Source organism: Manduca sexta, chromosome 3, assembly GCF_014839805.1.
Source record: "Manduca sexta isolate Smith_Timp_Sample1 chromosome 3, JHU_Msex_v1.0, whole genome shotgun sequence".
Lineage (NCBI taxonomy): Eukaryota > Metazoa > Arthropoda > Insecta > Lepidoptera > Sphingidae > Manduca > Manduca sexta.
Window position 1 is genome coordinate 4702281 of NC_051117.1, and position 15003 is coordinate 4717283.

The 15003-nt window shown below is 36.2% G+C and overlaps 1 protein-coding gene across 1 annotated transcript in view; it reads left to right on the plus strand.

Annotated features, from left to right (window-relative positions):
* The window catches only part of LOC115456011 (plastin-2), a 56926-nt gene that overhangs the window by 32029 nt on the left and 9894 nt on the right, over window positions 1-15003 (plus strand). Inside the window, exons 2-8 of the mRNA XM_030184855.2 lie at window positions 8390-8476; window positions 9113-9256; window positions 12390-12471; window positions 13145-13298; window positions 13584-13747; window positions 14004-14113; window positions 14469-14663. Coding sequence (XP_030040715.2) covers window positions 8390-8476; window positions 9113-9256; window positions 12390-12471; window positions 13145-13298; window positions 13584-13747; window positions 14004-14113; window positions 14469-14663 — 936 coding nt within the window. The remainder of the gene's footprint in view (window positions 1-8389; window positions 8477-9112; window positions 9257-12389; window positions 12472-13144; window positions 13299-13583; window positions 13748-14003; window positions 14114-14468; window positions 14664-15003) is intronic.

Here is a 15003-nt window from a genome sequence, read left to right on the forward strand (position 1 = left end):
CGAACTCATGACCTTCTCATCCAAAACCCCTTTTAGCCACTACACCAAAGTCTACGGCACTATACCAGTTATTTAAAACTCGCTAAAATAATATTCGCTTCCAAAACATAAAATTTTAGTTCCCATCCAAATTCGAACCCACGTCACTCGACATTTGGCGTGCACATTGCGTGTAGTCAAGTAGCTACGAACGGCTCAATTAGTTGAGACATGACAGGTGTTTCAATGGCCGCATGGACATTGGACAATTAACTTTATGATGAATGTAATAGAAATTAGAAACTAGTTAATTTTTGTGAAGTCGTTGCTCTTTACAGAGGCGTTGTCCTTTTATGAGTTGATGAAGATCGGTTATTTTGTTAATAAGGAGAGAAATGTCGAGTTGGATGAGCTTACTGGTTGGGCTGTCGTATGCGAGGTGCCGTGTGGGTAGAGGTACCTTGGTATATCTATTTATCTATTTCCACCACAAGCGCAAGGGGGACTGAGGTGTTTGGTCATCCGAAAAGACAAAGTTACAATATCTAACTACTTTTTACAATTATAAAATTAAAAAAAAAAATTGCTGTTGACGGTCCGATCTACGCAGAATGAGCTCACAGTGTCTTGAAGTTAATATTGAACTTAGCAGAGGCGGACGAAGCAAAAAAAAGTCACATTAGGCCAGCATATAAAAAATAGCATTAACTATTCTGAAACGCGAGCTGTTTGAACAACGTTACAACTTCACACACCTTTACGATCAATAGATTAGGCGCACCCTGAATACGTGGCTTCCTTTTAACATACATAACGATACGTTATTTGTTAATAGGTGTTTTTTGTTGTGTTTTCTATCACGATTTGCTTAGGACTGGCTCTCCCAGTGTTAACGTAAGGAAGAACAGATCTAATTCCATTTCGCTTCACTCGTGAAAATGGAAACGGTACGAGGAAAACAAATAGGATAATAATAAAAAATCTTTTATTCCTACAAGAGGACACTAAACTTAATGGGTAAATGTAGTTCAAATAAATTATCTACAAAGATAACTAATTATACTTTTATTCATAAATTAGCTGCCTGTTTCTCCGACTGGTTAAAAAAACAGCCCATTGCACTTAGCATTAATGTAACTGGTTACTAGTGAATAATTTCCCAAAATTGGTTTCTGAGTTCCTGCAATTAGCGCGTTTAAATAAACTCTTCATTTCTATAATTATATCCAAAAATGTGTACTAAATATAAATGCCCAATCCCTAAAGTTTTATATTATATTTATAATACATGACTCACTACATTGGTACGACAAAACACCGCGGGTTTCTCTTTGTGCCGCTGTTATTAAAAACCGTACTTTGGTACACACGAGTGTTATATAAACTATTTTATGAACATCGCCTGTCAGTGATTCACCCCTATGACTCACTGATGTCGTGAACTGCGTATCTACTTTACAGAAGTTTTACAAGCCGAGGTTACGTAAAAATGTTTTTTTTTGTGTTGACAGACCTTTTATCATTGTTATGCTAACGTTTTCGAAAGTAAACTTTGTTGTGGTTTTGATAAGGATAGTTTTAGCTAGTCGATATTTTTTTTAAAACGAGAAATATTTTTTCTGATGGTCGCATCGGGATGTTCAAGTTGGCTTTTTTTAAAATTGATTAACATTTATAGGATTATATTTTAAAGTAACAAATGGTACTTCATTCTCATATTTTTTAAATCCATATCATACAATATAGGAATGTCGGTCATGAAAGTTAAGTGCGTCCATGACAATTAGGCAACAAAAGATCAACCATAAATAATTATTAAGTGTAAAGCTTTTTATTGCCCGTCGGTATATGGAATGGTAACTACGCTACGTGATTTTAAAACATAATAACCATTATTATCGAAGCGATCAATAAAATATGTCTATAAGTAGACTTATAAATTAATAAGATAAATTGAGTTTTAACAACTCTTGAAGGCGTTCCGACGTCTGTAAAGTATTATTGTATATACCGTAATTTTATTGGAACTGTCTTAATTACACCAACATTTTTGGTGGTTAATATTTAATTAAAATTTGTGGGCCAGAGAAAATGTTCGGCAGGTGGCTGAGTTCAATTATCATTAAGTCGTGATGGCGTAAAAAATGACATTTATTATTTTTTATAAACGGAAATCCCGAATCTGATTAGTATATTATTGTTGTTTTTTTTTCTATATTAGTGCATAAATCGTCCTTTCTCATCGCAGTTCCCTAATTTTAATAGGTATTTTATACATCAACAACAAACCAACTTACCGCTACACCATTTATCCCTTGTAATTAATTTCCTAAACCCCTTCCCTCCCTCTACCTCTAACTTAACCTAGTCACTTTAGTTTACGTTCTATCACCTTCCATACTTTGTTAATTTTAAAACATCAAATTATTCTTTGTTTAATATAACGTGACCTCTGTGTGTGGTGTTACTGTTGGTTGTTATGACTTGGTTATTTACATCATTGTAGTAAGACCCAAAGACCTTGTGAGCATTAATGAGGAACATGATTAAAGGACAAAGACATTTTTATACGTTTAGTAAAGCTTTATGAATAACTAGTTTTTGCTCGCGACTCCGCCCGCGTATATGAGTTTTCCGGGAAAAAAGTAATCTATATCCTTCCCAAAGTTTTAAATTATCTCAATATGAAATTTCAAAGAAATCCGTTCGGTAGTTTTAGAGTTTATCGCGATCAAACAGATGCGGTCGGGGTTCTTTGTTTTGTAATATGTAAGGATTTTGTTGCTTCCGGATTACACGGCGTAGTTTGTGGATTATTCTCGAAATAAAATTAGAAGTACTAGTCTACATGTTAATCCAGGACGTGGTCAATCCTTAAAACAGTTCATGAGTTTATTTATATACAAATTTTAATCAAATAATTATTCGAATTAGCGTTTCATATCTGAAGTTCTTTGAACTCATTAACGATTTGAAACGTTATAGACAAACGAGAATAACCTCCGAAACATATGTTCGCAGAATCTCGTGTTATCATGAGTGATAAGAAGACGTATTGTCTGTTTGAGTGACTTTATACGGTCGCGGACCTCGTTAAAATTTGAAACTTGAAAACGGTTATCGCACTTTTGGACTTTGGGTATTTTTTTTTTGCTTTGAATGACGAGACGAGCTTGCTGGTCACTTAGTGGTAAGCGATACGACCCATAAACAGTAGAAACACCATCCAACATCTTGAACTACAAAGTATTTTTTGGTATTCCACTGCGCTCGCCATCCTGAGACGTTAGATGTAAAGTCTTATGTCCAGTAGTGTCACTGGCCACAATGTCCTTTAAACCGGAACACAACGGGTATTTCTCATTAGTCATAATGTGTAATATGTACACAGAATGTTACATATTTTTGTTTTAAATTAACAAGGTTGTCGAGCAATGTTTAGAACAATTAAAGAATTTTGTCTCAAGGTCGATAGTGCTTAGAAATCGATTTTTCTGGTCCATTTCGATTAATATCGATAGCTCGTTCGTATTTCAAAAATACGAATAAAATGTCCTCTTTAAATCAAACTTTATTCTGATTGGTCAATATTAACTGTCGATCGGTAGCGATTGGGATCGTAATGGATTGCATAATGTCACAACAGGCAGTAGATATGCCTTTTCCTATATGTGCATGACAAAGTGATGAGTGTAGAGGGGTCCGATAGAATGTCGCCGGACGAGAGATGATTACCTCTCGGCAGTTGACACAATCATGCCGGCCTGTTGGAACCGGATATACCCAAGCTGATCCCGAAACGCGACACGTACTCGGGCTACTATAGCGAGTTTTAACACTTGTGTACGACGATATATATAGGATATAAAACATATTCTACCACCAACAAAACTCTTAAATTAACTCGGTCCCCTTCATTTACCTGTACAAGAACTAAGGTAAATAAGATTTTCCCTACAACGGTACGAGGTGATATTGATGCGCCGTACCAGCTGTGCAAACCGCAGGAGCCACGTCATGTAATAGTGAAACGTGTCATGTACGTTCAAATTGTTTTATCTAGTCGAGTGGATGCCGATAACGCGGTATGAGGGTCGAACACGCTTCGGAAATGAATTATATAGCGTATAAGTGAGGAAGGCTTCCCCGGAGTTACTTGGCGAACAACTACGCTACTTTTTTTTTAGTGTAGGCGTTCCTGCCGTCCTTGCCGTGGGAACCCGCGCACAAAAATTAATTTGCAAGTATCACTCTGCAAATTCACAAATATTTTAATCAAATAATGTATCAGTAAAACTAAGCGAGTTTCTTGAGGCAAGTCAGACAGGGCGATTTTATTCACTTCTTTGAAGTATTGCTTGTGGGAGGTGAGAAGATTGCTCACTCTAATTAAGGCTTATTAGCAATAAGTTGCAGGAAGTGACATAGTATGTGAATTCATTTCGTGTATAACAGGTATCTTAACGATTTCCGTTTATAGCCCTCTACAAATTTATTATCTACATTATGTAAATGATTCTATAATTTTCATTGATATGATAAGATTTGGTGTAGGCAATGCGGTTTTTTTTAAATAGATCGGTGATGGCTCAATCTAATCAGATATCTAATTAAATTATAATAAGGTGGCAATTTGGATAATTCTTAGGAATTATTGTTATAAATAAATATCATATGATGCGAATTGTATTAGTTCAGTTAATCGCAAACAGCATTTACGGAAGGATGGAACGAAAAATAAACATAAAGAGGAAAATGAACAAGTATAACGTATAGAATACAAAATAATACACTGAATTGGTTATTTTAGTACAGGTTTACATACATGTTGTTGTTCTCAAAGAAATGCCTGATTTTGTGTTAAACATATTACATACTAAGTTTTATTCGCGGTATCACACGCGTGAACACCTTTTCCTTCTACAAAAGTTCCTAAAACACTAAAGCAATTCATAGCGCCTATTCATATATGACAATAAATTCATGCATTTAAAAAATCATAGAAAATAAATCTTTTATTTCCGATGGGAGCAAAGTACTGGAATAAAGAGCGTATGTTGTTCCAAGACATAGTCTACTCGCGTGCCAATTCTCGTCTAAATCCGTTCAGCTGTTTCTTCGTTTACTTCTAACAAATATCCAAACATTTTCACATTAGTAACATAAGTAGAGTGAATGTAGAACTCAGATGTAGATAGATGTGGTAAATATTTTAAGTTATACTGTGTGTTAATTGTAGCCTAAATAAACTTTTTTATCCATCTATCTATCTAGATGAATTCGAAAAGTTCCCGTTTTTTAAACATTGTGTCCTGCTGTTCTTTTAGAACAGAAACTTAGAAATTCAACATAACAAAATAATTAGCATAGATGTAAAAAAATACTTAACAAGGAAGGTATAAGCGACGATAGCCTGGTTGGGAGTGGAATGAATCTCCGAGGTTGCGTAGGTTTAAAACCCAAAGATACGCACCTCTGACTTTTTTAAAGTTATGTGTGTATTCTTGTGAATTATAGCTTGCTTTAACAGTGAAGGAAAATACATCATGAGGAAACTTGCATACTGAGAAGAGAATATTATGTGAAGTCTGACAATCCGCAGTAGACCAGCGTAGTTGACTAAGGATTAATCCCTCTCAGTAGAAGAGGCCCGTGTCCAGCAGTTGGACAATATAAATACAGGGCTGATGTTATCCCTCCACATTATATTATAAGAAGTAAATGTCATTAAGTTATAAATACGATAATGTGGTACATTATTTTGAAGTAGTTTGAGCTCGAAGTAGATTATTCGGATGGCAGTTATAACACCAATTTTATGGTAACTATTAAAAACAATATGAATATGTGAACGGTATAATTATGCGTAGGAATACGTGTGGGTGTGAACAAACTTAAATCTGTATTCCATTTATCCCCGTGGGCGCCTCGTTGCTTATGAGCAGACTCGAAGTTTATCTGTTTCATTGATTATATCAAATATTATCGAATTGAGTCATCGCTATTGTTTTATCGCGAACGCTTTCGAGACAAGGGGACGTTTGGGAAACATCATTCTAATTCATTTATGAAGTCAATGTGAATTTATAAGAACATTGGAATTAATATTATAATTTTACATCGATTAATAAGTAGCGGTTTGTGTGCATTTTGATATTGTGTATAATGCCTTAAAGGTACTTGAAAGATTCTTATGACAGTTAAAAATTAGGGCGATATAGTATTATCATCCGTGTTACTTATAAATATTTCGCAAAGGTATGATTACAGCTGATCGAGTCAATTTATGTTTTAGTTAAAACATAAATTGACTCGATCAGCTGTAAGTCAAAACCCGCCATCTTGCCTCTTAATAAGGTTTAAACTACATAACAGATAATGTTTTGACCGCTATTTAAGCAATTCTTAACCACCTTTTAACGCTAAAACAAGTTTATAAGTAAAACTGCATAAAATGTCTTGGTACTTCTGAATCTTCTTAAAATAGAAGACAGTTTACAGGAATAACCTTAATGGTGAATATTATCTCTGGTAAATGAATTACTTCTAATCTCAGTATAATTAGTTGTTTAAAAATGCATTTGTGACCAATTAAAAGGGTCATCGGGTCATTTTTCAATCATACTAGCATGAGGTTATCAACAGTGTAACAAATTAATTAAGTTCAACTATTCGAATCATTTTCACATCTAAATTCCGAAATGCGAATAATTTATTGAAATATATCGAATTCATTAGTCGTAAATCAATTTTAGATTTGGAACAATGCTTTATCTCTTTTGTGCGTTTCAATTATAAATTATGTTGCTGACAAATATATTTGTAAGTGTTTTGCAATGGGTAGTGTTATATTTGAATTTTGAAGTATTAATGTAATTATATGTATTTATGATTCATTCGTTGTTTTATACTATTTTGTTTATGTAGCAACGATGTTAAATTCTAATGATATATTGTGTATTTAACTTAATGTAATTAAAAATTGATTAAATCAAAGTTATAAAATAGCTTTATATTTAATTTTAAATGCTTTACACAGTGTATTGATAAACGTTTTATCAGATATTCTTGATAATGTCGGTCATGACATGTGCAACAATTATTAATTTCTGTAGTTCTACGCGTTTGACCTTGGTCCTACATTTGGGAATCGGCGGCCAACGGAGCGTGGCATGAGCCGTCATTAACATTTTTAGATGTGTGCCATTAACTCATTATAATTGTCAGAGCATTTGGGTTAATTTAGGCCATATACTGTTTAAAGTTTACCGAATTGTATGTGAAACAAGATTGATTAAAAGGTAGAATAAAAAAATGCGATCGCACCACGTATGTGAATATCACAGTGCTTATGTTAATTTAACTGCAATTATACTATTGTATTTAGTTTGTTTTTTAGATTTTACATCTTTACCTATTTCCGTATTACGAGTTAATGAAGGAAAAAGCGAAACACATTACTTGCAATAGCAATACGTTATGTGTCATAATTGCAAAGTCTATCTTATCTGTCCTAATTCAAACACTTAACGGATTAAAATAATACGCACTCCATGACTTCATTATTAGCCAAATACCTCATTATATCATCGGTGACTAACGTCAGCATAAATCGTTGTGTAGATTGAATAGCAAGATAAATACTATTGTTTCGATCATATAATTCTTACCGCACGAAAGTTGTTTGTCATTGTATGCCTCATGGAAGGGTATTGATAGTTCGCACACGAATCTGGTTATTCCGACCTTGTTCCGTTATTGCGAAACTTGTATTCTGATTCGGGTGATAGCGCCGCTTTTACGTAATGCAGTCGCTTATAATTTATAAGATATATAGAGAGAGTTTTTAAGTCTTAAAAACCATGAGTAGTACGTACTTTTCAATTTCAGATTGCAACAATACACGATGTATATTAGGATTAATAACTATTATGTTTGAGTTTACCGCTGAGTGTGTAGTTTTTTATTAGACTATGTGGTAAAATCGTGACTTGCGCGTATTTATCGACATATTCCATCTCCATATAAAAACAGGCTCGAGATGTTCTATTGTACAACACAATGCCGCAACGTCCCGTTAACAATCATCGGTAACTCCTATTTGATTCCCCCTTAATGAAAACGGCATTGTGAATCTTCCATTACCATAAATAAGCATGTACAATGTACTCGGTGCATTGCTCGCAGCAAAAAAGGCACACTAAGGTCCGTGGTTCTTGTTTTACACGCGGCCCGTGCCACTCCGCTCCGTTGCATGCAAAATTATAGCGTTATTAATTCGCGCCCATTTTTACGGCCGACAGTGTAAAGATGAAAAGTGTTGTTTTTAATTTCGCTATCGTTTCTGGTCAATTAAATGTTAATGATTTTGATGTTACGTGTTATTTTATTCTTGCTTTTTTTGTTACAGTTGGACACAAGCGGCAACGGATACATTGACTTGAAGGAGTTGAAGGATGCTCTCGACGGTGTCGGATACAAAATTCCACAATGGAAGGTGGGTAGAACGTATAAATTATTGTAATTCTGTAGTCAATAATCGTTAAAATATTATATTTGAGTTTATTGATAGTCGGCCACATAAGGTATGACTTATTAAAATTTCCATTTATGCCATTATTTATGAAGTCGAGCGTAAAATATACTTCCATAAGGTTTATCGATGTACCACAATGATAAACCCTTTAGAGACGAAGTTGTTTTCCGAAATCGGGAATAATTAGGTTGTGTAACGGGAGATGCTCGTTCCAAATTCCATGTAGAGTTACATCGGGGCGTCAGAACTCGATCCTTTCAAATATCAGATAGAAATCAATAATCCTAAGACATAGTATCTAAAGTATAAAGGATGCAATGCAAATTGTAATGGCGTACTACTGTAAAACGGTGCGAATAGAACTCAAGGGGTGAATAGAAGCTCATAGTCATCCTTAGATCCACAAACACATTAGGGATCCCTTTCTTTTCCCCGACGTCTATCCTAGAAAGTTCCCATCCTTCCACCACTCTTTCTTTTCTCATATCCTTGTACAATGCAAATTATACTTGTATAATGTTGATAGCTAATATGCATTGCTCAGAGACTTGTCCTTTGTGTTTGTAAAATGATGATGACTATTGTATGTTTTGGTAGGTCCGCTGTATGATAGAAGAGTACTACGACAACGGCGGCAAGCACGGCCGCGGCGTCAACGGCAGCATGAACGGTGACGCGCGCGGGAACGGAATGTCGCTCGCCGAGTTCGAGGACCTCTGCGCCAACCTCAAAGCACAACAGGTACGTCAATGTATTGACATTTCTGAAGACTATCGTTTAATACGGTGACAGGATATTTTTATATCCGCCCGGATAGCGACTTCGAGGTTCGAGGACCTCTGCGCCAACCTCAAAGCACAACAGGTACGTCAATGTATTGACATTTCTGAAGACTATCGTTTAATACGGTGACAGGATATTTTTATATCCGCCCGGATAGCGACTTCGAGGTTCGAGGACCTCTGCGCCAACCTCAAAGCACAACAGGTACGTCAATGTATTGACATTTCTGAAGACTATCGTTTAATACGGTGACAGGATATTTTTATATCCGCCCGGATAGCGACTTCGAGGTTCGAGGACCTCTGCGCCAACCTCAAAGCACAACAGGTACTTCAATGTATTACCGTTTCTAAAGACTGCTGTTTGATATGGTGGTAGGATAATTTTATATCCGCCCGGATAGTGACCACAGTGCATAAGGTGTTAAAACCCGCCATGGCCCTCGAAAGTGTGTCGCGTTCTAGGATCAGCCTGTGTATATCTGGTTTTAACCGGCCGGTATAATTGTGTCGACTGCCGAGGGTTAATCATCTCTCGTAAATCGACATACTATTAGACCCCACTCCACTTACCATTAGGTGCAGTAGAGACACTTTGCCGTGCACATAACAAAATATATAAGTCCGTTTTGTGTCTTAGTACCACTGTTGAATTCTATGGTTTGCTGCCTTTTTTCGCGGATAAATCGCTTTAAGATCGATCAGTCTGTGAAGCCGAGGCGGTTATGACGAGGTTCCCGGCCTGCTAAGCATGCCGGCGTATCAACTAAAACCCCGAGGTAGCTTTCGTCAACGTTTTAGAGACGGTATTACCGGCGTAGGTGAAGGGATATTGGGTGTCCCTGGGTATATGTGACAATAAGACGATACCGTCGCGATAGGTTCGCCTCCTATAACAAATGGGCGGAATAAACATAGCTATGAGCGTAATTTTTATTATTTTATTAGGACATTCAGTGGTAATTACAATAAAACTTATTACTGAATAAATCATTTAAATAAAACAAGTGTTAAAGGCATTACCTTCAGGCGTCATAGCATGCACGGAATGGAACTACTTATTTTGTTAGTTAATAATATAGTTAATACTTAACAAATAAGAAAAACATCAAAGTATGTAATAATAACAAATTTGAACGGAATCAATGATTGTTATCATCATTTATAACTTAAAACCTGAATCCGAAAAGTTGCCGATGAGTCGCTAAATACATCTATAGACTGGCCGAGAGAATTATAAGTTCGAGACAATCTGGCACAATCTGAAATTCTAAGCTACAATCATCAAGACATTAGAATCACAAAAATATTTCTTGGTAATAGAAATGAGAGCGGATAATATTCAGGGCGCTCGTGAATCACTCGTCAATTAAGTGACCTACTGCAGGGCGATGTTTAGGCATTAGATCACTGCACTACTTGTACTTGTGTTTACTTTAGAAAAGCGTTGATAAATTGCTCATCGTTGTTATTATTTCCTTATTCGTGTAAATTGATAGGATTAGGAGCCAAAAGTACAGTTATTTGGGCGAATTGAAAATAAAAATATTTGTTTTTGTTCTTATAGTCAAATAAATTTCTATTTTTTTGGGCTCAAATAATATTAGCTGTTAAACGTATTTCGGAAAGCGTTTCCTATAGTAGTTAAAGACAAAAACGAGCAAAAAGCTTGTAAACGTATGTCACAATAAAAAAGTAACATTGAAAAGAAAAATGATAACTTTTAAAATTAATACATCTCTTTTAAAACCTCTACGTGCAAAAATTACTTATCAATACATTTCCGATAAGTGATATGCAAACAATAGACGGCGCACATATCCCGAGCGCAACAAGAGCGGACTATTTACGTCGTGTTGCGCATGCGCATGTTATCAAACGTCACCGTTATCAGCAACGGCCGTACAAACACTTGCCCACTGATTTATTTACATAAGACCAACAAAGCAAGTGTCAAATGTATTGAACTCGACGCGATTCAGGTTAACTAGACAGACAGATTAATGGTTAACGTCGATTAGGCGTCGAGTCGATTGGAATTACATTGATTCGTCTCAAGTCGACGCCGGGCTTTACGGTTTAATAACATTAGTGGGAGTAATGGCGGAATGATTGCGAATTGACAACAGTTTTTTCTATACAGCATGAGAAGACAAATTGAATATTCACTATTATCATCACTGTTGTTACAGTCATGCCCAATGGCGGATATAGGATTTTGGTTTCGGAGGATTTGATTCTAGTAAAATTCAGAGAACGTTGATAAAACTTAAAATTGATTAAACCGACTAATAAAAATTGTGCTGTATGTAATGTAGCACGGAGAAAGTAGGATAAAATCAATATATTTCTTAACACCCAACTGTCATATTTTTTGAGGGGGTATGACCCTCGTAAACACTCTAGATCCGTCACTCTACACGCCTAACACATGTCAATAAAAAGATTCACCGCAATCGAGGTCAAATATATGATGAAAGTAATTGTCAAACGCACGCACTAAGCAGCCACAATCAATGCAATTATATGGTTAATCGTCGGCAGGGGTCGATGTGCCGTCGTGTGTGATTTGTGTTGCGTGAGATCTGTTATCTACGTTTATTGCTTTTAAAATTGTGAAAGGTGTAATGGAATGTAAGGATTATGGTATAGAATATAAAATACTGATTATTATATATTTTTTTTTGTGATTGCCCAATGGGTTACTTAAAAGTGGTTTCAATCTCAGGTGGCGGAAAGGGGGCGATATTCTGCTATTTGATACGTAGCTCAACTCACTGGGTGACGTCACATTTCACTATTACTGTAATTTGACAGCTTCCCTTTCCATCAAATTTCAAAGCTTTATAACCTATTTATTATTGCGTGGATTTTGGAAATTCTTATTCCGAATTATATTTTTATGAAATACATTTTTAATAAATATATTTATAAAAATGTCGTCAACTATCGTATTGCCTTAACTTGGCTAGCTGGTGTTCTATAAACAAAGGTTCCTACGATAAAAAGGGAACATTAAAATATCTTTTTATATCGGCTTTAATTTTATTTTTTCAAAAACCAAGTATTTAAAAATGTGTTTATAATTTCAGGTTGCCAGCACATTCAAACAGGCGGTAAGCAAAAAAGAAAATCTGGAACATTTGGGCGGCATGAGCGAAGCGTCCAGCGATGGTGAGTGGAGTTTACTTGATATAAAAAATGAAAAAAAAAATATATATATTGCAATTCGTTAGGATATTAATGGCAAACATGATGACAATTAAAAGAATGTTGAAATGCTCAACCGTTTTTGGAGATGTAAATATTTTTAACATTTAACTCATTAACCAAGTCTATTTCTCTCTAACATAAGCCATGACAACATCAAAACAAAATGTAAACATCAAGAAAATCAAGAATTTAAAAGCAGATATTTACCTTCGCTACCTATTACATAGGACCTAACATTGCTGGCGAAATGTAGTCCGTATAGCTACTCTACTTAACTGTAAAAAGGGCAAGGCGTAATACTGTTTTACCATATTTTTTTTTTATTGCTTTGTATGACAAGACGAGGTAGCCGTTTACCTGATGGTAAGCGATACAACCGCCCATAAACAGTAGAAACACCATCCAACACCTTGAATTACAAAGTATTGTTTGGTATTCTCTGCTCGCCATCCTAAGACAAGATGTTAAGTCTTATTATGTCCAGTAGTTACACTGGCTACAATGTCCTTCAAACCGGAACACTACACACGACAGAAATAGACATTGCTGTGGTACTTACCCAGGCGGACTCTCACATATGAGAGACCTACCACCAATCTTTTGTATATAAACCCATGTACTAATTATGATGTAGGTACGACCCATTCAGTCCGCCTGGAGGAACAGATGGCGTTCTCCGGCTGGATCAACAGTAACCTGGAGCATGACCCTGACCTGAAGCATCTGCTGCCGATCGACCCTGAAGGCAAGCAGCTCTACGAGAAACTCAAGGACGGACTTATATTGTGGTATGTGGACTGTAATGTGGCAGGGGACTTTAGATTCTATTTGAAACGAGATATGAATGTTATTAGTGTAATTTATGAACAGTAATGTTAGAGAAATTTTGTATTTATTTTGGCAAATATTTACAGGTTTGCAATTTGTTAATATATCTATATGTAAGACAGTTTGGATCTTTTATAATAATTATAAACAATATAGTTATAAAACCATAAAAAAAAAAACTCCAATAATAACAGGTGCCACGTGAACCATATTACAATACACATAAACATCATTTTTGTTCGCAGCAAAGTGATAAACCACTCGTGCCCGGACACGATCGACGAGCGCGCCATCAACAAGAAGAACCTGACGCTGTACACGAAGCATGAGAACTTGACGCTGGCGCTCGTCTCCTCGCAGGCCATCGGGTGCAACATCGTCAATATCGACGCGCACGATCTGGCTAAAGGTAAGGTAAACTGGCTAGTAAAAAAAATACGAAAAAAAAACTTAAAATGTTGTAAAAAAAATTATAAAAAAACAAAGAAAAAAAAATCTATTTGAGAAGTAATATTTTACTTCTCAAATTAAATAGTAAATCTATTATGTATTCATACGATTTAAAAAAAAAGCAAAATTTTTGTTTCTATATTTTTTTTATGTTTTAAAGATTAAAAAAATAGAAAAAGTATAAGAATATAAAGGAAAGAATGTTTGTTGTTCAGGCAAGCCGCACTTGGTGTTGGGGCTGCTGTGGCAGATCATCCGCATCGGACTCTTTAACCAGATCACGCTGGAGCACTGCCCCGGACTCACCGAGCTGCTCAACGACCAGGTACAACAGCGGAGTTTTAACGGAACATGTCACACGAACATAAACATGTATCTCATTCTTATAATAAGTATAATAAAAATTGTGATCATTCTTGTTCAACAAATGATTAGTTATTCTAATGTGTAGCATAGAAAATTACACCGATATCTGCTATTTGGGTACTCAATATACTAAAAATCCGCCGTGTGTCAGTGAAATTTACTTACACATGGCGGAAAAAGGTTTAAACCTTTGTCAGTTGTATCATTTCGTATCAAAAAAATCTTTAAACAAAGAGTCCGTTTTAAAAACTCTCTAAATCATCATGAATCTACCACCGTTTCGCAGCGTGTTATAATATGTATATATTTTCCAGGAGCGCATCGAGGACCTGCTGGCGCTGTCCCCCGAGGCGATCCTGCTGCGCTGGGTCAACTACCAGCTGCAGAGCGCCGGCGTGACGCGCCGCTGCACCAACTTCCAGCAGGACGTCGCCGACTCCGAGATCTACTCGCACCTGCTCAAGCAGATCGCGCCGCAGGACGCCGACGTCACTCTCGACGCGCTCAGGGTCAGTTACTTATTGCACTTGAAAACACGAACATCTCCCTCGCCGGTTATCAATACGACCATAATAACAGCACCATCAGGCTGTGGAATGGTTTACCATACGTGTTTCCTCCTTCCTGTAACTTGAGGTCTTTCAAGCGGAGTGTGAAGAAGCAATTATACAAGCCGGCATGACTGCCGACCGTACGGATGTTTGTATCTTTGATCGGTCAGCACTTTCTATGGGGTTGACTTCGCTTAACATCAGGTGCAGTGAAACAACTGTGCCGAGTAATAATAAAAATAAGAGTACTAGCAACCCCATACAGCCCTTAGTATGTCTAAAAAAACGCGTCTTGTAA